Source organism: Temnothorax nylanderi, unplaced genomic scaffold (genome assembly GCF_030848795.1).
Source record: "Temnothorax nylanderi isolate EJ_2023f unplaced genomic scaffold, tnyl_v1.0 TNYL_tig0018_pilon, whole genome shotgun sequence".
Classification (NCBI taxonomy): Eukaryota; Metazoa; Arthropoda; class Insecta; order Hymenoptera; family Formicidae; genus Temnothorax; species Temnothorax nylanderi.
The window spans coordinates 1,305,229-1,329,711 of NW_027249080.1; the positions used below are offsets into that span (position 1 = coordinate 1,305,229).

The 24,483-nt window shown below is 41.9% G+C and overlaps 2 protein-coding genes and 1 long non-coding RNA gene across 7 annotated transcripts in view; 2 read left to right on the forward strand and 1 right to left on the reverse strand.

The window, feature by feature from the left end:
- Positions 1–946: 946 nt before the first annotated feature.
- On the forward strand, positions 947–4,461 carry Ap-2mu (adaptor protein complex 2, mu subunit). 2 transcript variants are annotated; one of them, XM_071699421.1, is made up of 5 exons: positions 947–1,123; positions 1,738–2,118; positions 2,204–2,454; positions 2,527–2,783; positions 2,859–4,461. In XM_071699421.1, exons 2-5 carry the CDS (start codon positions 1,779–1,781, stop codon positions 3,337–3,339), a joined length of 1,329 nt encoding a protein of 442 aa, XP_071555522.1. In that variant the 5' UTR covers positions 947–1,123; positions 1,738–1,778; the 3' UTR covers positions 3,340–4,461. The 2 variants fall into 2 exon arrangements, with proteins under 2 accessions (XP_071555522.1, XP_071555523.1); XM_071699422.1 differs by lacking the exon at positions 947–1,123 and adding an exon at positions 1,147–1,347.
- Positions 4,462–5,465: 1,004 nt separating this feature from the next.
- Camta (Calmodulin-binding transcription activator) overlaps positions 5,466–24,483 on the forward strand; it is a 48,907-nt gene continuing 29,889 nt past the window's right edge. The window contains exons 1-3 of one of the 4 annotated variants that reach the window (XM_071699431.1): positions 5,466–5,966; positions 12,082–12,493; positions 13,792–14,086. In XM_071699431.1, coding sequence (XP_071555532.1) covers positions 12,257–12,493; positions 13,792–14,086 — 532 coding nt within the window. In that variant the 5' untranslated portion in view covers positions 5,466–5,966; positions 12,082–12,256. Of the gene's footprint in view, positions 5,967–12,063; positions 12,494–13,791; positions 14,087–24,483 lie in introns of all 4 variants that reach the window. The other 3 variants (XM_071699429.1, XM_071699428.1, XM_071699430.1) reach the window with 3 other exon arrangements.
- Positions 10,126–12,057, reverse strand: LOC139768839 (uncharacterized). The gene is made up of 2 exons (XR_011717438.1): positions 11,774–12,057; positions 10,126–10,374 (listed from the first exon to the last, which is right to left on the reverse strand). It is a non-coding gene; the product is annotated as an uncharacterized lncRNA (long non-coding RNA).

The window sequence follows — 24,483 nt, forward strand, 5'->3', positions numbered from 1 at the left end:
TATGATAAATTAAACATTTTTAAACCCACTAAGATAATCGTAAGTTTTATATCAAATATAATTTCTTTATTAATTTTGAAATTAACAATCTGTTCAATAAACGTATATACATTTCTTCTTGCACACGTGCAAATAAAATAGTACTAATAAAATGCGTCGTCAGAAGAAGAAATAAAATATTAATAATCGCATTAATAAATGCGCGTTTTATCGGCTGCAGGCAGCAGGGTACGATTTGTGAAGACGAGCATGATTCTAGGTGGCACTTTTACGGTACCCACGTTCGCCGTCCAACTCGCGAATTCGTGATCTGTCCATCCATTATCATCGTTCATAGACTATACAATAAACAATACCTTCCGCATTATAAGGGCTCAGACACAATGACAAAAATAAGGAATAAGATAAAGGAATAAGGAATAAGGGAATGTCGCACCTCACTTCAGTACACGTATGACATTAAAGTGAGATGCAACATGCCTTATTCCTTATTCCTTTATCTTATTCCTTATTCCTCTCATTGTGACTGAGCCTTAACGCAAGAAAAAGAGAGAGAACATTATGTGGCTGTCCTCGTCCTACAGTATGCATGCACAGTACATGAGCGGGACTCAATTGACCACGTCGTCAATTGATTTAAAATAAAAATATCTGATTGGTTGGTTCAGGGGAAAACTCCAGGCATCGGGGGCTGTGAGTGGCTGTGGTCAAACGGGACGCTCCGGCTCCGGCTCCCTTCTGCTTACCAGCGCGAGTTCTGATTGGCTTCTGCTTTCCTGCTTTCTGCTATTCTGCCAAGGTGTGAATTTTTCCGAAGAGCGTGGTTCTCGTTCTCGAACGCAGCCCTGCTGAACGCGTCCATTATTTCTTCTGCAGGTTCTGCGACTTCTGCGTTCTGCCAGCCATGGTGTCCATCTGTCTTGTCCACGTCGCCCGTGGCGTTTCTCGGGTCGGCGATATCGGAAAGTGGGTGTTGCTTCCATCATCAGTTCCGTCAGCCGTCCGTCGGCCCGCGACCGAGAGCGCCGAGGGTATCGCGCCACGTTTAACGGGCAGACGGAGTCGAGGCAGGACAGCGAGATTGAGCGAGATCTCGGCGAGCCACCCTTCGGGGGAGTCATGCGTAAGTGAAACTCGATCCCGCGTGCCCCGATGACCTAAGGGCCGTGACGGCTACTTGGACGCGAAGGGTTACGAAGGGGGTCCACCGTGGGGTCCACGTACGATCGATAATACTAACCGTTCGCAAGACATATCGGACGGACGGACGAACGGCTCCAAGTGTCACTTAACAAACGGGGCGTTTCGTCTGTCGTTTCCGGAGCACTCCGACGAATCCTTTCCTCGGTGCGTGTGCTCCTTCGCCTTCGAATCGCACACGTTGCGAATATGTTTTCCAGGCTGTATCCATCTAATTAAGGATCACTCGCCGAGCGTCGGAGACGTTTCTTATCAGTAGAGGAACGCCAGATTATTGTTTATCATTTTAATTAATACGTAGTCGGAGTGCCGAGCTATTTTTAGAACATATGTTTTGGAACGTTTTATTGATTTTACCATGTTTTTCCAGCAGAAATTTGGAATATTATTGACTCATCGAAGCGTTATGTTTTCATTGACTTATTTCTGGAAAACTGAATTTAAAATTATATAAATTTTGTTGGTCTGTGTCGCAATGTGTGTACTTTAAAGGTATAGAGAGCTTTGATATATTAATCGCGGGGATTTTTGTTGCAGATTGATCTCAACTCGAAAAGCTAACTTTGCCCTCTGTCAAGATGATAGGGGGTCTATTTGTTTACAACCACAAGGGAGAGGTGCTCATCTCCCGAGTGTATCGGGATGATATTGGCCGTAACGCAGTGGATGCATTTCGTGTCAATGTCATCCATGCGCGGCAGCAAGTACGCTCGCCTGTAACCAACATTGCCAGAACGTCGTTTTTCCATATAAAGCGCGCTAACATCTGGTTAGCCGCCGTCACCAAGCAAAATGTTAACGCGGCTATGGTATTCGAGCTGCTGCTGAAGATCATAGATGTTATGCAGTCGTATTTCGGCAAGATTTCAGAAGAGAACATTAAGAACAATTTCGTGCTTATTTACGAGCTGCTCGACGGTCAGTATTAAAGTTTGATTAATATTTTAATAATCTATAAATGGCTTTTTCCTCGGAACTTCATTAGTTATGTTTTTTTTTACAGAGATACTTGACTTTGGATATCCACAGAACTGTGATACGGGAGTGCTAAAGACATTTATCACTCAGCAAGGCGTGAAATCAGCCACCAAGGAAGAACAAGCTCAAATAACATCGCAAGTCACCGGTCAGATCGGATGGAGACGAGAGGGTATCAAGTACAGGCGTAACGAACTTTTCCTGGACGTACTTGAATACGTGAATCTATTAATGAGCCCTCAGGGTCAGGTTCTCAGCGCTCATGTTGCTGGAAAGGTAAATCTTCTAAGGAAGATAAAATACTTATTTAGGGCTTTCACAGATTTCTAATAAAAAGATATTTTGCAGGTGGTAATGAAATCCTATTTATCCGGAATGCCGGAATGTAAGTTTGGGATCAACGACAAGATCGTTATGGAGGCTAAGGGCATGAAAGGAGGTGGTGGATTGGGAGGCGGTGGAGATGATCCCACAGGCGCTAGATCCGGCAAGCCGGTTGTCGTTATCGATGACTGCCAATTCCATCAGTGCGTTAAGCTTAGCAAATTCGAGACCGAACATTCCATTAGTTTTATACCGCCGGATGGTGAATTTGAGCTGATGAGGTGAGACAATCGTGAGAATAATCGGTTCTAATCCAAGGTATAAAAAAATCATTCTTATTTACACACCCATTACAGATACCGTACCACGAAGGATATATCATTGCCCTTCCGCGTGATACCGTTAGTACGCGAGGTGGGCCGAACGAAAATGGAAGTTAAGGCGGTCCTGAAATCAAACTTCAAGCCCTCGTTGCTGGGGCAGAAGATAGAGGTGCGCGTACCGACGCCGTTAAATACCGCCGGCGTGCAGCTGATATGTTTGAAGGGTAAGGCGAAGTACAAAGCATCGGAGAACGCGATCGTATGGAAGATCAAGCGCATGGCCGGCATGAAGGAGACGCAGCTGTCCGCCGAGATCGATCTGCTGGAGACGGACACGAAGAAGAAATGGACGAGGCCGCCGATATCGATGAATTTCGAAGTGCCGTTTGCGCCGTCCGGCTTCAAAGTGCGCTACTTGAAAGTTTTCGAGTCCAAATTGAATTACTCCGATCACGACGTGATAAAATGGGTTCGTTACATAGGCCGCAGCGGCCTGTACGAGACGCGGTGTTAATGATTCCGAGTCTCGATGTGGAGGCGTAAATAATTGTTAAAGAAGTAATCTCAATGCGAAAGCCACGACTACGAGTATCGATATTGGCTGTTTCTCGTTATTATTTCATTGTAGCGCATATTCGAAGCAACGATCTGAAATTGTTGTCGGATGGTTAATTCCGAATCGTGTACGGTACGTAGCGATGGATAATGTATCGAAAGAAGAATTCCATTGTCAGCACAAAATTTCTGTATAATTGCAGGACATTTTTTTTGTATATTATATAGTGTACTAGCACGAGTGACGTTTTCGTTTTTATTTGTTAGGAGAAGATACGATATTATTACGTTGGGAGAAAACTTTCCAAACGCAAAAAGTAAAAATAGGTTCCAACTTATGTTAAGCGAATATCATAATTAGTATCAGGCAGATTATTTCTTTTGTGCCAATTTTTCACGTCGTCCATTTCTTCGATTCTCGCGATATCGCACCATGCAAAGTGGATGGTATGAGGTATAATCAGATTTTGTTAATGTTGAAAATTTGTTACCGAAAATTATGATAATTATGGTGATATGATAGCTATGATCATGGATTGTTTATATACATTTACTCGACTCATTTAACGAGATTTTTATTTTCTTTTGCTTCGTTCCTGCCGAAATGATCAATACAAGTTTTTAGTATTACATAATTCCAAGCTAAGTAATTAAAACGTCTCGATTCGCCTCTGGAATTAATGCAGCCATTAGGATGATCTATATTCAAGAAATATAAATATATTTGTAGGATTACTATACGTAATGTTTTTTTCCGGAGCACATCATGAATTTCTGTATTATATATGTATTAATATATATGTACGCGAATTTTAATTACTCATTTCTTGCGTAATGATATATGGAGTTATGGCCTCTTTGGTACACACCGGAGTTTGAACGGAACTGAGCAAATCCGTGTGCTACGGATCATTCGGTGCGAGCTTGCGATGCGCTCAATGAAATGTAGAATGCTATTAACCTGTTATCCGTGCATGAGAATAAGAGTAGAAAGAAGCATTGATCGATTGTACGAGCGTGATTGATTTGGTCTCTCTAAAAGAACGCTCGAATGCGTAATGAAATATATGTGTAAAATAAATTAGCGTGCGTTAAACTTAATTATCCCGCTCTTCTTCAAATTATCATCCTCGCGCGACAAAATTCAATGAAAGTCAATGAAATTTGATGTAATTTGAAATTACAGTTTAAATTAATGAATCGAAGACTATAGACTAAAAGGTAAGTGCCATTTTAGGATAAGAACGTGATATTTAAGATAATAAACGAAACGTAAACCGTTCACCTTTGGTACAATGATTATTTACGACGACTTCAGATTCGCAAAAAAGTATTCTCAAGATAATTGACGAGATACAGCATTATTTATATTAAAAAAAAAAAATACGAAAAAGAGTTGCAGAAAATACTCGAAAACGTTCGAAAGTTTCACTCCACTCGCTCTTGTCAACATATCGAATATATCGATATGCGATTTCTCGCAAGAGCAGCCTGTCGGATATTTGAAACTACGACACGTTTAAAAACACTGATTTTTAAAAATTTAATAGAAAATTCTTCGAATCGCAGAACGATAGATCAATAATGATCGAGTAGCAACGGTTTCATTAGCGCGCGCTCTCTTCCGTTTCCGTCGATTTCCCGCGATTTGAGGTCTGTTTTCTGTTGCTGCACTGCTGAACTAGTGCACCCTGGTGCAGTAAGTTAGAATGGGACAAGTAGATTTTGTTTCACTCTAACTTACTGCACCAGGGTGCACTGGTTACTAGTTCAGCAGTGCAGTAACAGGAACGCGAGCCCTCGATTCAAATAATTACGGTCTTCACTAAGCAGCGCGATATTTTTGATTCGGTACGACTCGTGGCCGTCCTAAGCGACACTTGGTGCGTCCACGTGACTCCTCGTCGCCGAGAGATCGTCGAGAAGCCGATGTTTCGCGTTCCAACGTCGGCGCCTGCGGTTCCGCGGAAAGTTCGCGCGCGCGGCGGCGGGAAACGCTTTGAATTTCCGCGAGTTTTCTCGTCTACGTCCGTCCTGGCGGCACACAGAGCGCGACGCGACGCGACGACGCGACTCTCGCCTCTCGCACAGAGCGGCGCATGCGGTCCACGCTCGCCTCGCGCCTCCGCTCCGTTCCGTGCGCGTACAACGTATACGTGTCGCACGTATACCTGTCATGGATTCCGAGGATCGACCGCGGCCGCCGCGGGCACGCGTGATCGCGCGATTCCCTGCGTGAGAGTGTCGCGCAACGCACGTACGCACGCACGCACGCACGCACGCACGCCGAGCCGACGGACGGTCTCCGACGTGCACGGGAAAGCGCAATCGGACTAGACCGTCGTCATCGTCGATCATGAGCGTCGCGGTACCGTCGCGCGGAGGAAGGTGCCGTCGCCGCCGCTGGTGAACGAGCTGCTGACAGCGAGAGAAAGAGAGAAAGAGAGAGAGAGAGAGAGAGAGAGAGAGACGCCCGGGAGAGACGCGTATCGACGCGACGCCGTGCACCGGGAGCCGCGACGTGCCGAAATGATTACCTTCGTCGGCGACGGGCCTTCTGTTCTCATTCGGAGCACGGACCCCCCCGTGAGTATCCCGTCACTCTTCTCTCTTTATCATATAATTTAGAGCGTCTCCATCCCCCCGGGTAAATACAGAGCGCTGGGAGAACGGGGGTGCGCGCCTACGAGCTAGGCAACGGGGGAACGACGAGCGTGTGCGTGTCGCCGCGACGTCGCGACGTCGCCGTCGCGGCTTCGCCCGTCCGCCCGTCCGCGTGGCGGCTTTATGGTCGCCGCTATTTTTAGCGCGTACTGTAAACCCGCGGGCCCGCCGCCGCCGCCACCCGCGCGCGAGGGAGGAATCTCTCTTTGTCCGCGGGCACGTGCGGCGTGCGGGGCGACCATACGGTCCGTCGCGGGCGGATTCGCGCTGGAGGTTTTATCAGGTTGTAAACTGGACTCGTTATCGCGACGGGCACGTTCCTCCGCGTCGACGGCGTCAACTTTTGGCGGGAACATCGTTGGGATCGCCAAACGCGAAGATCACTTTGCCGCGTGCTACATTCCTATACAACTTTCATCGATCCGGCAGGACAATCAAGCTTTGTTAATCGGGAACGCCGTTTTTCCAGCTCTGACGCCCGCGCCGCTTCGAAACACATTTCTGAATATCGGACGGGAATTAAAAAGCGTTAAAAGCTTCTAAATGGATAACTATAAAAGTGCGCTCAGCCTTTACAAGCGTATTAAACAAGCTTCTATTTAAAGATTAGTTCGCGTAGATTGATTTTAATCGCGCTCGCGCTCTCCGGTTAAAATTGTGCGAATCGAAAATATCGTTGATGTTACGCGCGAATTGTTATTGCGTCGACCTGCAAAATACAATGGCTATGTTTCGCGAATTTTTCGTTATTGCGATAAATGGGGGGTTTTATCTTTCAAGGACGAGTAATATTTTTGAAAGATAACGTCGGAAAAAGTGGGAGCCATGCTCGCGCTTTTAAAAGAGCGTCGCGTGTAAATTCGATATCTTTTATCGCCCGTGTAATAAATTTAGTTTTTAGTTTTCGAGGCAGGAGCTACAAGAGAAATAAGCGTTTTTATTGTATTGATCAACTTCACGATGCTTCGCAGAATAATTTTCCTTTTTGGAAATATCTATATATATTTACTTTTTAACATTACATATTGCGTAAGGTTTATATGTGTACAGATGGGAACACAGGATGTGCATTTCTCATTAACCGCATATTTAATTATGCTAGGAAAAGCTTAAAAGTTATTCGGGCTTTAAATATCTCGCTCGCAAATAAACGTGTGGAGATCGTCCTCGCGTTTCCATAGCAATCTGGGCTTAGTTTTATGCCTTTATTCCCTTTTTGCCTCTCCGCCAATTTACCGTGCTGAGAAATTTGGCAATGATTAATTTCTATAATCTAAGAAATCTCCGTTCTCGCCTTTCATAATGCAAATGTTCATGGATGTTAACGCCGACGCGACGTAATCTTCTCTAACAGCAGCCGCGTCGTATATATACGTCCCTTAAGGGCTGAAAGACCCCTCGTGAAGGATAATATTTTCAGAACACAAGGTTAATCCCTTGGTCTTCTTGCCTTGACTTATTGAAGCAAGAACTCTTTTCTCTCGAGTCTTCTTGCTGCGCGAAGACTCTCGGATCGATGCGAAGGATGGCTGTGAAATGAGAAATTTATTTAACACATTTTAGCTTCATGTTACGAGTCTCTCTAATTCTCGTGGAAAGAGAATAACGAGTCTTGAATTTATACAATCGAATTCAGCTTACTTTCAAACAAAAGAAAAAGTTCAATGGCACACGCGATACAATATCGATGTAATATCAACGTGTTATTGTGTTCCGTCAAACTGGACTCGTTATCTCGATGAGTTTATCGTAATCAGCTGTTATCAAGAGTGACGCGCCACGCGTTTCCTGCCGCCTGGGATTCTAATGGCACGTTCGAAGACGATAGGAACAACTATAGCATAACTAGGAACGCGCATAGAGAAACATCACTTTAGAATATCTCAGACTTCCAACTAACTGTTTGGAAACCGACATTCATTCTCGAGCAAAATTGGTCTTTCAAAGTGAATAAGAGATAAAATAGAATTTTTTCCTAATACATACATATTTAATAACTATTATATAAAACAATGAAAGAGGATACAAGTAATATAGTTTACCATTAGAAAAAAATTTATATAATATACAAGTTATGAAAGAGGTGCAATTTCTTAATAGATTGGCAGGGAATGATTTATCGTACGCGAATGAAATTCTCTAGGTGATTAATGAAAGAAAATTCGCCGTGGAGTAATGCTCGCAATTCGATCGAAAGTTTTCTAATCGATCTCTTCAGTTTTATTTTTTTATCTTCAGCTCGCTACTCGCACGCGTTCTTTAATATCGTGCCTCATAAACGTCAAACTACGACGATCCCTGTAGCGAGGCAGTTTCGCTTTTGGAGGACGTGCGCAACATATGAGTGCCTGGAGATCGATCGTTCTAAACGCGTAGTCATGCGATTTTCCGGTTAACGATATCGGCTGACGAAGCTGACGGTGCACGGCGGTCTAAAGAATTCTACATCCGTTCCGAAAGCGCGATGAGAAAAAATATATCGGATTTAGTATCCTCTTCGTTTACACGCCTCTTTATTGACATCGTTAGATTTTATTCATTGCCTGGTGCTCTTTTTCATTCACGTCATTTTCGACATGTTAGATTTTATTCCGCGCGAGGCAGCATTAGCGAAGGGAAAATTATTTCTGCGAAGCTTTTGTGATACAGATGAATTTAATCAAGTCAGGGAGCGCGCGCGAGTCTGCTTTTCATGCAACATATACGAGTATATATGCGACGCTCTTTCTTAACGTGGAGAGTCTTCTTTTTCATACACCGTTTTTATACGCTGTCATTTTTTTAAATGCAATGCTTTAATTATCTTTAGCGTTAATTTGAAAGCATGGTCTGCAAGTCATAAGTCCCGGGATTACACGTGACGTACACGGCGCGGCTAAGGATTACGAGTGACAAGTGTAATCCACAGTGTGTATTAACAGATGCATTTAATTTTGCACATACGAGAGAATGAATCGTCCGGTCTACGAAAGAAAACTTCTTGATTTCACACTCATTTATGTAGTAGCGATTCGGACCATTTAAATATTAAAACATGTGATTTCTCGTTTAATAAATCTAAAAAAAGTCACGTAAACATCATTTAACAATTACACGAGAGAATTGTGTTTTATCATCACTTTGATCATTTTATTATACAACCTTGCTAAAGGTCCATAAAAAATAAAATCAAGAACGTTATGCAAATGTAACGCTTTTGTTAACTTTGTTCTGTGCTGAAAAGCACAGAAGCTATAGAGCCTTTGTAAAACGCCAAGCGGCTCAAATTTTCAACGAAGTTTTGAACGTATTTTCACGGCACCTTTTTCGAGCACTGTATCCAGCGAATCCTCCAGTTAACTCCAGTACAATCCTCGCTCGATCGTCATGCAAATGACTGGCGCGATTCGAGATCGGCGTTAACTAGATTTCGTTCGCGGGTGCGACAGATCGACCGATTAAAACTCGAGATCTAATCTTTCGACAATCGGAACAGATACGTGAGTTTAGGTGAGTTGAGCGCTCAAACGTGCTATAGGATAGTAAGGGGCGGACATCCTCCGCGTGTGAATGCACCGGCGACGCGACGGTTCTATTATTACTGCACGTGCCGTTGTACCGGCAGATATCCGCGCTACGCGCGCGCTCGATACGGCTCCATACATGAATGACCGCGATATTTACTCGCCTTTAACATTCACCCTGTATATTTTATGCCTATTGAAGGCACGCCAAGCGAATGACATTAATTCTTACTAAAATACACGGCGTGCATTTATCACGGATCGTACTTACGTGACGAGTTGCGCGTCATCGTGATCGGAACGCTTTGACGGATTATATTCAGTATCGGGGTGTCGCACTATTTTTGAAAGAGTTTGAAATATAAAACCAATGACGTCCAATTTATCTCTCTTCATCACGCGCTTCCTTATCACCGATAATTTTTAATTAAGTATTTCAGTAATTCTTACCTTCGTCGGAAGTTAATAGCGCAGGAATGTTTATTATTATTAATTTCTGACCTGATCAAATAAAAATTGTTTATATTATGCTAATAATTCACAATTTCTATGATGTAAAATTCAAACGGCATACGAAATATGTAAAAATCTATTTATTTCTGTTGTCTCTGCACGCTAGACACATTGTCAGCATTTTTTTCTAAGTCGCAAGAATTGTTGTATACGCGAAAATTGGCAATGATGGGCTTCTGTTTGCCGAGCAGATCCATGACAGTGACGGCCAAGAAATACGTTTATGACTATGCATGCCAGTCTAATCCCGTGGAATCCACGAAGATGAACAATCTTGCTGTTTCACGTGGAAACTCTCGTGTGCTCAAATAAATCTGTGGAAATTTGCCAGATGATTCTTGGATAATTTTTTTTCTTATTTTTTATCTTGGACTAATGAATCAAAAATTTCTCTTCACAAAGATTAATCACAAAAAATGCAAATTATATCTCACACACATTTTGAATATACAAAAGAACTCTTATCTCTTTTATTGAGATTACTATAATACACTAATAACTTGGAACAATTTCAAGTGCTTAAATGATATTTGTTTCTTGTTTTATGCAGACAAGACAGAATCATGTGAAAACGCACATTGCATTTGAATGTTCCTAATACATTAATTCTTTATAATATCATAACTTTAAAATTTATTAGTATATCTTACATGCATTTTGAATATGCGACAGATTTCTATCTCTTTGATCAGATTACTAATTTAATAATAACTTGGAGCAGTTTCAAGTGTTTAAATGATATTTGTTTTTTATTTTATGCAGACAAGACAGAATTATGTGAAATATTGTATTTGAATGTTCCTAATACATTAATTCTTTACAATATCATAACTTTAAAATTTATTATTATTTGTCAAATATGTTAGGGATATGTTAAAATAATTATAATTAAATTTATAATTTATAAATTATAAATTATAAATATATACAAATGAATTAAATTATAAATTAATAGCACATTTTTTCCTGAATTCAAGAAACTATAAGAATAAACTTTATATATAAATATATACATAGATATATCAAACATTTTGTCTCTTTAGTGGTTTTTGACTTCACAAATTTTACTCTTTCTCTTTATTTCACGGCGTATCACAGAGTATCACGGCACAAATGGTTCTGAACAAAACCCATCCAATTTTAAGCCGCAATTCCTTCAAGATCTCCTGTTGCTACAAGCTCGGAGATCTCGAAAACAAATTCCTTTACTCGGGCGAACCAAGGAAATGTGAAAATCGCGTTGGACTTTAAACCAGGGTGACCAGATCTTTAGATTGCAATATAAACCGAGGTCACTATAAGATATGTTTTATATATTCCATTATATAAATGTATCGAAAAATATTTTAGATTTTCGCTGTCAATAGTTTTTTATGTTTTCGAAAGACACGAAGTGCCGGTTCATTACTGTAGCAAATATATGTCAGTGTGACGGTATTCTTTTATATGCAGAAGCCAAAAATTATATGAATTGCGAATCATCAATTTTGTTTAAAGAATTTTTTTCCTTTTTTACGCGGCGATTTAACACGAATTAATCTTTCTTCCTTAACGAAGTCGCCCAACGATGATGAGTCTCTCAATTAAATTTCTTAGACAAGCTCGATCGATCTTCCACTACAAGTATGAACGCTCGGTGAAAAAGCGGGGCACATTAGAGCATTGAATGTGCAACGGGCCATTATCTAAAAGCCAGCAGCTTCTGGAACCAACCTTTTAGTTTAAACCGCGCACACGTTCGCTACTTCGACATCGAGGTGGTGTGTCGCGAGAGTTGCCTTATTGAAAGATAGAGGCGGAGAGTCGTCGGGCCGCTCGTTGCCGGCGTGTCGGCGAGAAATAATCCCATCGATTCGCCTTCCGGAAGAAGCCACGCCGGTATGGTCGGGCTCGCACAGTTACGAACGAAGGCGGGCGTGTAGGATCCGCGCCGGGGTGGCGGCGGTTGTGGGCACGGGCGGGTAGGATCATCCCCTAAAACGACAGCTTTAATATCAGCTTAGATGTGTTTGTGCGCGCAGGAGGAGCAGGCGGCAGCGGACGAGTGGGAGCTTTAAGAGCCGGAGAACGTGTCGTGCTGGAGAACGACACGCTTAACGTCGTCGTCGTCGTCATCGTCGACGGGCAGCAGACGAGAAGGGAGCGCGCTCTCTCGCATACGGCGAGGATAGACCAGCGGGGAATCGCGCGACGAGGATGAGGCAGGTAGTCGTGCTGGAGCCAGCGGGCAGCGTCCTGGTGATCAGACAGACCTCCCTGAGTGGCGGCGGCGTCGCCACCACCGGGAATGTCAATTCCAGCCCAACGGGCACCAACGACACCCACGCCTTGGTCAATCACGCCGCCGTCTCCACGATCGCCTCCAACGACCACAACCAAAACAGGATAGTCGTGGTGCGCTCGTCTACATCGTCCACCTGCATGACCAGCTCGGTGAGAACGACGCTTGACCTTTACACGTGCTTAACCGACGAACCGCGAGTTGTAGAACCGTTGTAGGGGCGGGTTTAGCTTGTTCAGGGACCTCTGTCCATGTTTACTTTACGAGTCTGTTATAACACAGATTCTGGTTGCTAACTAAGCTCAAAATTGAATCCGTTATCGTTGTTAGCGTTTTACTTTCGCGAGTTAACGCTTGCGGGAAAACAAATCGTGGCGTAGAGTTACAAAGATTAATCCGATCTTTGAATGGAGCTCGCAGTCGAGCACCTGAAACCTGCACCTAGAAATTTTTATTCTACAGATTATTACTTATAATGAACACTTCGCGACCGCGTTTCTCGGAGAGAATAATATTTTGAACTTTATACATATATCAAATACGAGACGGCGCTATTTCCAAGGTGCAACGTGGATATCCAATACGGGACTGTAAATCGGTTAATTAATTCTCATTCGTAAACTGTTATCTGGTAAATTGTCTGCTGATGTTACCTCGATTTAACTACCACGTGAAACGTGAAAGTCGTATTAGGAAAGTTTCCGCTAAAAACGTGTCGGCGGTAAAAGGTCAAATGATCGCTGAATGCGGGGGAAGAAAGTGCGAGACAGGTTGTCTTGTCTCTCTTCCTCTGTCGGCTTACGACAGATGTCTTCGGGAAAGATCTGAGCTAGTCTCGCAACGAAGTACTTACAGAATAAAAGACTTGCCTTTCCAACCAGTACAGCGAGAGAGAGAGAGAGAGAAAAAAAACTCTGCCGCCTATATAGCTTTACAATACGAAACGAGACAACTTCAATTATAGCTGGGAATGGGTGGCAGGTGGTACCACGAGCCTTGCCTCGTTCCGATGTAAAGGGTTAAAGAGGATAGATCGCTCCTCGAAGGACGTTTCGCCATTTCTCAGTGTCGCGATTTCACGCAATTTCTACGTTATTGCTTATTTTTCTTATCAATAATGCATTGTTTTTTTTTATAATTATAAGATTGATCAACGTTTAAAATTTCAGTGCGCTTCTTTCACCTACTTTTAATATAACTTTCAATTTCTTTTTATTAAAATTATAGCGAATTCTCGAAAGAGGCATTCTATTTTCACCTTTTTATGCTCACGAGTCTTTCTAATGTTACTTATATTAAATTATTCTAAATAAATTTATTGGGCAAAGCATTGTTATCTTTGTATCAACATTTCTTTTGCTTTTCGATCAGCAAAATAACTAAATAACTAAAATAGTCTATAAATACCGACGAGAGACCGCAATTTACGATCGCTTTGTGTACCATTTAGGCCGACAATCATGCATCGACCAACGGTAATAGCAACATCAACGTTAACGCGAACATTAATGGGAACCCGGGCGGCATCAGCTGCAAGCCGTCATCGAAGGTCGGAGTTGGCGGCGGTGCCTGCAAGCCGCATGAGAGAAACGATCATCTACGAAATGAGCATAAGAATCATGACGGAGTCGTCAACGGCAACGAGACGAACCCTGCCGCTGGATGTCGTCCAAGGGCGAGCAAGGAAGCCGCTCATGAGAACGTCGCCTCCGACAGGAAGCTCGATGGCGCGGATCCCATCTCCCGTGAGTACTTCCGCCATTACTCACCTGTACCTTTGACAACTCGAGCGATCGCCTCGTGAATTATTTACCCGTGCATCTGGTTCAGACGTACGATATGTCCCCGTATGCTCGATATGACGAATGTTGAGGCTAGATTAATATATCGGAATGCGAGAACAATTGACGTCGGCTTATATCCCAAAACTGGGAGGACATATTAAACGAGTTAAATGAGCTGTCATTTGATATGAAGGTAAAATTATCTATATGAAAGAAACATCAGAAAACTCTTCCTCATTTCAATTGCCTAATGGAAGCACGAATCCTTATTGCATATCAGCATCAATGTCGCGGTGGGAGTTCTCGTGATTGTTGTGTCGTTAGGAAAAGTTTTCGGGCTCGCCTGTCTAAGGGAGCTTTTAAGTAGTTGTCGAAAAATTATGGCGCTCTCGCACGAAGAGAGCTAAACGGAGAAGCGGACGAAGAATTAGTCCCGCGCGTTGAGACTCGCAAGAAAATCGCAATGAAGTTTAAAACAAACCCCCAGCGTTTTAAAGCGAACGGTTACATCACCGCGCACGAGAACGGTGGCACCGGAACGGAGAGAAGCCTGACCAAAGTTTCCACTCATCACGATGGAAACGGAAACTGCACACAAACTGCACTCGAGTTTCGCACGGAATGACTTCGGGGCCCGTAAACCACGCGATTACCGACGAGTGACTGTATGAGAGAACGATAAACTATCGGTCCTACAACTTTTACAGTTTGTACCTTCCTGTGCGAATCGGTTAAGAAGCAGTAACTACTCCTTAGGGCTATTAACGTGCGGATAATTGAACGCGATAAGAGTGAGGCTAGCCATAAAGAAAATTCGTATTAAATTGAGGTTGTAGAAAGACTTGAGAATAAAACAGAAATTATATAAACGGTGATGATATAAACGGAATTGTGAGATCAAATATTTCGGTTTTTCTGTAAATCTCAAAATCCTTTCGTTAATGTGGATTTTTTTATTAAATTAAATCTCTAGATATTTTAATAAATATTAATATTCTCAGTAATATATTTGAATTGAGATATTGATTCTTTAGAGCTTTTTTTTATATTTTTGATTGTCAGTATTTTAGATACTTGAAATATAGAAAATTGATTTATATCTCAAATATGTGCGCGCGCGTGCGAAACTCGTATGTGCAATTAATGTTGCGACACAATGCTGTAACATCATTTATCCACATAACTGAATCACTACACTTTTTATACCTCGCTGAATTGTTTCATGCAGTTGCAAATGAATTTAGTTAGTCGTTGTACATCGGAAAATAGTGGTCCATATACAACTGTTACACGTTGATCCCCGATAATACGCACGTCGATACGATATTTTTTGCACGATACGCCGACGTGCTCGGTAATAAAAACAAAATGTAGTTGAAAACCGAATGCTGGAAGCAAATATCCACAATCGCCGAGTGGGATTACTCCTTTCCCATCTGAGAGCTGCGAAAACAGAAATGATCGATATGCGCTGAAGACCCGTTCTATGAAGGAGATCCGAGGCTTCTCTCATCCCTAAATCGTCCTACTTATCGTCGTTTTTCAAAGAATCGCGCGATCTCGTCTAAAGTGGAAATTATCGATCTGCATTACGAAAAGTACGTGGAAGGAATGGTAATGGCGAATGCACAGTATGGCCTGAAACTTCTATATGAAATAATATTAAAAATGCATATTATAATAGTTTCAAGTTTTTTCCAATATAATTTCACGAAAAACTTTAAATAATTTCGCAGCAGAATGCATTTTACTTTGTCGTACAATTTAATTACTAATTTTATCATTTAACTTTTACCTTCTTGGATGGATATTACATATTGACGAAACTTCTGTTGCTTCTCCACGAAGTGGAGTATACAGGGAGTAACGTATACAATCATAAACTTCCCAACGTGGGATTTCCATTAAGGGGTTGCCGTCACTTTTCCTGGAAAACAAGTTATCCCGTGTACAATTTCGTCACGTTTCCCGCATTTGCATTTCGAAAACCTTACCTGACTTTGCGTACCCTCCCACGTTCGCATATTCTGCCGCGGAAAGAGGCTTCGGCTCATTTCCAGAATTGGCTGTATGCACAACACGAAGATCCATATGCACTCCGATTCGCGTGGCATATGCATAGTCGCCGGGCGGCTGCAGACACAGCCGCGTTCCTCTATTCTTCGAGCAACGTTTCTCCATAATGGGTATTCGTGCGTGAATCCGATTCGGAATATAAATAGAAAGACCGGGTTATGTGTGCCGCGAAATGAGAGAGAGCGAGAGAGAGAGAGAAAGGAAAAGGAAGCCCCGCGGAAAGTATTACCGTGATGTGCGGAAAGTACAAGACGTGAACTAGCACTAAAACGTCATTGCATAAATTTCGAGATGATAGTTTTTTACGAGCGCCAAGTTCTAACGACGTGGCGAAACTCGACGACAACTCCAGCCTGAGCAGTTAGTCGTGGTTGTGCAGGAGAAAAAAAAGGAAAATCGAACTCTTATTGCAACTTTACGTTTAACGCAGTTAATACAAAGTTTGATCGAAATTTTAATTGAAAATGTGGGCGAACGTTTCACTCCAATGTCCGATACAAATCACGTTTTGACGTTGTAAAAATATTTATTCGATAAAAATTTGATTGTCGTATGAGATTAAAAATATATATTCTCGACATAATGGTACTTTTTTTCTTTCTAACCGATTAAAACTTTTATAATTTATTGAGCTCAGAAAGAGATTTGAAAATAGACATATAAATTATTCTAGTCGCAAATATAATTGCTATTTATATGATTTATCTCTTTCTCTCGTTGAAAATCAATATTCAAATTATTTTTTAATGTTCCTAATATTCTCGTAAAAGTTTGATGAATGTGCTTGGCTGGGCGTTTTCTGTATCGTGACCCCGGTGCTTTTGTGACGCACGAGACCTTCTCTATCGTGCTCCTTATTTATTGCCGACCTTGTTATTTATTGTTAGTGCCACATAGGCCGAGAAAGTTTCTCTTAGGATCTATGGTTTTCCGATCGTGCTCAGACCTTAACCCTTCGTAGTTCACATAACACTTTTTTTCTGGATTGTTCATCTAAATGATGATCAACATTCTTGCAATCGAAAAAATTATTAGAATTTTAGAAATAACAAAGCTGCCCTTAAACTAATACTATTATTTTCAGCAAATATTTCTCGTTTATGAATAATAGTCATTTTGTTGCCGCAAAAATTACAGAGTTACGGTGTTACACAAAAATGGCAAAACTTTTTATTAAAGATGTTTAAAGTGAGGATTAATCTTTCTTTTATGCAAAATTTATATTACTTGATATAGAAATAAATAGCAATTGAATAGTTCTGAAAAAACAACTATTCTCATACATTTTATTTTGAGTTCATATTTTTAGCTGAAAGATCGATCATTTCTAGCATCGTGAATTAATTAAAGAATATCAGATAAACAATTTTTATAATTATATAAAATAAAATGTCTTATTTTTTAAAATTTAAATATAATTTTAATATCTTTTTCTTTTATCTTCTTGGAAACAATGGATACAGTAAACAAAAAAATTAGCAAGATTACAATTTAATACAGTAACGCATAGTGTAAGGGCGAAGTACTCCTTTGAAGTACTCCGCTCCTCCCTTGTGACCACCTCGAGCGGGGGTAGTTCTTCCTTATCGACGCAAAATTTCATCCCCAGAATATCTCGTATCGTCACGCTTTATTCGAGTTTCCGAAGAAGTGCACCCCGGCAGGAAAGTACCCCCGGCGACACGGGGTAATTCGTAGTTCCGGCAATATCCGCCAGAGCGGCGATTGTGCGGCCTCCACCACTCTCCATCCCCCGTTCGTGCACCCTTTTCATCGCCACCCTCTCGCTCCGGCAGCCCCTCTTATCCACGCGACCTGACGTCCACGGGCATCCTCTGGCCTATCCCGCTCCTATCCTGACCTATCCGATTGCCTATCCGGTGACTAGACCTGGTATCGACCCCCTTGAGAAAAGAGCGAGCCCTTTCCCCTGTGAGAAAAGCTTGCTTCCCGTTTAATCTCGGCGCCCTTCATCGTTGTCTACTTCCGGTCTCTCCACGTCTTGCGGAAGACTTTAATCCGACGTCTCGCATGCAAGGATATAATCTGATAATTTGGCTCGTGAAACGCGAGTCCTTCTCATGGCCTGACAGGAAGTGTACCGAACTCATTCAGCGAATCCGGGCTTGAGTTCCTTCGGACCTGGCAATCTTATTGATTGTCTTACTTCTCCTGCCGTGACGCTTTCTCTCTCTCTCTCTCTCTCCCTCTCTCTTTCTTTGTCTCTCCCTTTGCTTTCACCCTTCTCTTGCTTTCCACCTCCTTCTACAGTCCTCTCTCGTAAACCGACCCTCTCTATCCAGCTGTTTCTCTCTCTCTCCTACTATCACACCCGCTACCACATTGATGGCGAGCTATCGCCGACGACTAACGACTAGCGACTTACGTGTCCGGCTTCGGTCCCTCCTCACAAAAAAACGCCGGGATGAGGAACTGCCTACGTGACGCGCGGAGAGGGGAAAGATCGAGGGAAGGAAGGAAGATAAAGAGGGATGACAAGGATTGAAAGAGGAAACGATGAACGGGGCATTGCGAGAGGGTGGTTGGACACGAGCCCCCGAGCTGCCGACATTCTATTTAAAGCTACGCGGGATGGTAGCAGAGCCAGCTAGCTTGCTAGCTTGCTAGCTAGCTAGCTGACTGGTAATTTACGAGCTTTTACCAAAAAGTTGGACACTTCGGGGATGGCTCCACACTTTGACACGTGACCCACTTTTATTGGGTTACGTAATTGATCGCCCCCGCGCTTGCCTCGTGTTAGCGCGACTTCTCCTCTCTTCTCCGTCCTTTTGTCCCCTCGTAATCCTGGCCCTTCCTCTTCCTCTTCTTGCGTTATTCTTCCGCGACCCTTTTCGGCCAACCCGTCAAAAAGTGTGTAAAAATACCCTTGCCATCTGTAATCGCCGAGGGCTAACATATGAACCACATATCACCACTGTTTCAAAAATACTGAGGGAAGATAAATATTGAGAATTGATGAGGGCGAAAAAAGTGTAATCTCTAAAGAAATTATGAGTCTCAACCTTATGCTTGAATGTTTCTTTCTTCATTTATCTTCATTGGAAATAGATATTATGAAAGATGAATGAAATGCGCGATATAAGGGGAATCTGACGATTATTGAATATATTATCATCATTGGTGATTTATTAGATTTTCAGAATTGAAATTGCAACGATCGATAATAATCGGTGAAAACTTTTCATGATTATACGAACTATTGAAATTATTAGATGATAATTCTATTAAAATGAATTAGCTCGAAAAAAATAGATTATTATACATACAATACTATATAATACAAGATAAGATTATAAAATTACATAATATATTATTTAATTTATTTAGAACTAGTATATTTATTGAATTAATTCATTTTTTATCAAATTAATCAATATTTTATGAGTATTGGTAATGAGAGTGGATTAATTATATTGACAGATTAGAGTGGAGACGGAGGAATGATTAAAATCTTAACCAGTCCCATATGATAGCGTGAACGTCCGACGTCTCTATTATCTGTTCCAAGTCCATTAATGGCTAGCGTTATCAGTGTTGGATAAGGCTAGAGCGTGGAGCGCATTGTTCGCGCTAAGCTGAAGTGTCGTTTCCAGAATTTAGCGACATGCGATCGGAGAGACCCAGTTACTCGTTCCTGCGCGTTCCCAAATTCACCATGGGTTAGCTATTTAAACTCGTATCGCTCCTCTCGCGCTATACTCCGAAGTATTTCGCCGCGAAAGTTATTTTTGAAGCCGAGCTAAATGCGAAAAGGAGGCGTGTCGAAAAATAATAAAGGATACGAATAAATAAACGACAAAAAAGGAGCACGCCAGTAATTGTTATGCGTAATTCCATTCCTTTGCATGGTATAACGATTAATCAGACCGTCGATAAAGGGTTGCGTGTACGCTTTCGGTATTAAGGTAAACCTTTAAGACCGTACGTAGTGAAATCACTGTAACCCTTCGTAGGTATGGCCCACGCCGCGATATCATCTCGGCGAACGCGAATTGTTATCGTATTCGTGACATTCTAATTTATTTCGAATTTATTCCTGTGCTACATTTGAATATACCCTCACCACGGCCGTTATCGCTGCTGATAAACGAAGATTGATTTATTAGCAATTTAACGAAAAATCGATTTCGATTTTCAAAGAATAAACGTGTCAATGTGGAACATATTTATTTCGTTCGCGTTTCTACGTCATTCGTGTAAATCTTCTGCGGATGCTATGAAGTTCAACGCGAAGAATTGCGGTCGTGGCATTCTCGTTGCACCGCGCACGGTACATAGTCTTGCAACAAAAAGATCGGCGTGTGCATGAATATGTATGCTCCCTAAACTATTTCGGTTACTTTGGGGCTATTTAGAGGTGCGGTATGTGAGGCCACGAAGAAAACGGCCTCAGAGAAAGAGAGAGCGAGAGAGTGAGAGAGAGCGAGAACGAGAAAGCGACGGATCGGTTTATAGAGCGCATTTAAGGGGAGATTCTAGATTGTTAGGTCGGGAAGCCTACTTACTGATACAAATGACAGAGCTAATTGTCGCGATTATATCTTAGCATACGCAATTAATCTAATCGCACGTTATTAATTTGTTTGCGCCCTAGCTTGGCGTACAAATGGCGCGATAATTTGCAGCTATTATTTAATGCTATCTACAAAATGCAAAAAACTGTATAAATTTTCTATGAACGTCTATCCTTTTCTACATTTTTTTATAGCACTTATTTATTTAAAACGTGAATAATAATAGAGATTATTAAAACGTGTCAAGCTGCAGAGATCGACAATTTTATATAGATTAAACAATTCGTTTTTACGTGCAATAAAAGTTTGCGGCATCAACGACAGATTGTTGGCAGATTTATTCGCATTCGCGGCTCGGATGTTCAATAACGTTACACGTCACGTTTTCGAGGTGAAGTATCGTCGCGTGAGAACGAGAGATTTCGGCGGTAACGGTATTTTTTGACTATATGGAATGACAAATTGCATTACTTAAATGTTTGTCGTGTTGGTCGCACGTGTAGCAATAACTCGGTTTACTACAGAACTATTTTCGCTAGTTTAAATAATAAAAAGAGCTGCTAACACAAAAAAATTCCCTGATGTCGCGGCGATTAAACTTTGAATCGTGATTTTTAAAGTAATTACACGCTTCAGTTTGCAAAAAAATTGAAGATATATCTTTTACAGGATGTAAAAGTTATTAGTTTTAAATGTATATATGTAAAGGAAAGATATTTCCTACATATATAGGTACGACTAATTTATACAGCGTCCCTTGATACAATTTTTATACGAGTCTTTTTTCCTGCCGCCTAAATTATGACGAATGATAGAGAATTATTGCTCCGCCGTGTATATCGTTGCTTTACTTCGGCGTGCCGTTGTTTTTGCCGTAGAAATGTCAGTCCCCGTTTGCGAAATCCACGGCGTTTTTGTATCGTGGCTGCCCATAAATCAGAGCGAAACAAAATGGGCTATATGTAACGCTCCGTTTCGACGGTCGAGTCGGATATCACGGAGCCGCGGCAAGGCGCGGGTGAACTCGGCACGGACCCAAAAATTGGCGGATCGGCTCCAAGGAGCGCAATCGTAATCATTTCTGACCATATGTCGGATACAGTTAGAAATCATCTTGCACGTGCGTTCTACTTCCGCTTACGCGATCCGCGAACGATAGAACGTGTGTAATCGTGAATGATGCATGTAGCTTAATGCGTGTTTACTTTGTCAACAGCCGAACCGTCAGCAGCGTGTACGCGAAGTTTAACGGTGCGCGACATGGACGTGGCAGTTGCTTGCGTTTGTGAGATAAACATGTTTTTACGTTGATATAGATATTGTGTATTACCGTTTGTATAAATTCGGCGAAAACGCGCCGATAATATCTATGACGAATGTGGTTTTTCACCAACTTGCTGAATGATCGAAAAATTCGGGTGTTCGCATCAGGGCTTAAAGGGCTAATAAAGCGAAGTTCCACAAACATAACAAAGCTACGTCGCGTCGCTCGTGTCGAAAATGCACAGTGCAGATTAGATTCGAATGGAGTATCGGCGACCTGATATGATACACGTGGAAGCAAATAAATCGTGGATAACCTCGAGCTTATGCCGAAGCGAAGGTTGGAAAGCCGGGAGGGCGTGGGCTTGTTTCATTTCGGCGACACGAGATTCGCGCTCGATTACCAGGCCGCGGATAAATTACGAGCTTAACGCGACAGAAGCCGCGTGCGATCGGAAGCTATCTGGACCAGAAGCGAATCTGTAATCGAAATTCAAACTTCGAATCCCCCATCGCCGAGGGATCAACGTGAAATAACTTCGTGCAGAAATATTTCCGAGTTTTTTTTTTGCATGGGCGAGATAACGAGACAAGTAAAACTTAAGCAAGCGTAAAATGTATGCTAGTTTTCACATGTAATTATTCTAACGTGAAATTATTTATTTTATTCGCAGAATTATAATATAATAACAGAATTTTAGATTATTTAAATGCTTTAAAAAAATTCTCACATTTTTAAAATAAACGTAATATCGCTTATATCAGTTTTAATTTTTCGATTAATTATGTCCATAGAGAAAACATTAGGGAAATACGTTATTATTTGCACGTTACATCGAGGCATCCGCGTACACATGCACGCGTACTCTCGGGTCGCGTACGTTCGCCAATTTAGCGAGGCTCTAAAGTTACGTGCCCGCCATACAGGCGCGCTTAAATCCATATAAATACCCAGGCTCATGAATCTATCCATTAATCAGATTGGCGATAGGGGCTCGACGCCTGAGTGATTTCCACCCCTCCGCCACCCCCCGGATGTTTCTTTTTTCTTCCGCGAGCCTCTTCGTAGGAATGCCTCCAACACGGCTGGCTCCAGAGGTCACTAGAAGGTGGCAGCACTTCCATTAAAATTCGACACGAACCTTCTGTGAGAATCCGATGTGTGTTGTACATACACATACACACATATAATATATCTATATATACATATATACGTATATATATATATACGTATATACGTATACGCGCGCTTAGGTACCAGTCGCGCTGAAAACGTACGACCCTCGGTGGCACGAGCAAGTGCACGGATTCATGTGTATAGGTGCGAAGTCGGGGAGGACTTGGCCTGCGTTTCGTGGATTGTGAGAGGAATATCGTTTAGTCGCCGTCCTGCCCACCCCCTTAGAGCGAAGGGTTGAAGAGACGTGCGCGGAAGTGCCGGAGCCAATTTCGATTGCCCGTTGTGGCTGCTGCTGCTTACGATGACGTTTCCAATGTTCCCTAACGAGTCTTCGTAATTGCGCGAATCTACTTCCTTCGCTACCTGCTACTTCTCAATCGGCGATCCGAATCTTTTTTAGGATTTATTTCAGTTAATGTTTTCTCGACGATTAATAATGAAAACGATCGATCGGCCTGTCGTCATTTACAGCTACTTTAAAACTCTCCTGAAGTTTCGATGTCAAGTATTTTGGTAACCGAGTCCCGAGTTAAGATTCCCTTAAAGTGAAATCTGTTTAAAATTAATCGTGAGAAATTGTACGTGTTATACGAGACATTTGTTTATTCATTTATAAACTAGGGATAGTAACGTTGGCTATTCTACGACTTGTTCTCCAATTGTTGTTCGATAGGTTCAAGTTATCTCCGCGATAAAACGCCGAATCGGTCGTTTCAATACGCTTCCACGGACTTACGATCACGATATGAATAATGAATAATCTTGTGACTTTCTCGGATGCGCGTGCATCGCCATTTGGTCGATTTCAAAGAATCACGCGGTTTTCTTTAATCTCGTCAGCGCAGAGTAGCGAGGATAAAATTTATCTCTATTGGCGAATTATTCGCGCGACCGCGTGAAACTACTATATTAAGTAAGTTTACGATTTTCGCGGGCTTGCATGCTAACAATGCTTTTCGTACGGTTTGTCATGAACCGCACCTATAGAACTGTGTAAAGTTTACACTGTAAGGTAACTTAGCCGTAGCCTGACATTACACGTTTCAACGTTCGTCCACGTAATTTGATCCTCCTGTTCTGTGCACCGCAACTTTAAACTTCTGCAAATTAAGTCCATTAATAGCTTAACGTTAATTGAGATGTATGAAACATACTTTCCCTTAATAAAGTAAAGATTTAAATTAATAATAAATTTGTCGATTTCGCGTTCGATCCTCTTTATCGCATGAATAATTCCACCTTTCAACACGTTCCACTTTGGGATCGTGTAAATCGTTACTTTGCCATTTCCTCTTCCAAATCTA

Bases quoted from the DNA above. Each gene is read 5' to 3' on its own strand.
- Ap-2mu (XM_071699421.1), top strand. From the start codon at position 1,779: ATGATAGGGGGTCTATTTGTTTACAACCACAAGGGAGAGGTGCTCATC. The intron at 2,119-2,203 runs GTCAGTATTAAA...TTTTTTTTACAG, and splicing joins TATTTACGAGCTGCTCGACG to AGATACTTGACTTTGGATAT. The intron at 2,784-2,858 runs GTGAGACAATCG...CACCCATTACAG, and splicing joins GGTGAATTTGAGCTGATGAG to ATACCGTACCACGAAGGATA.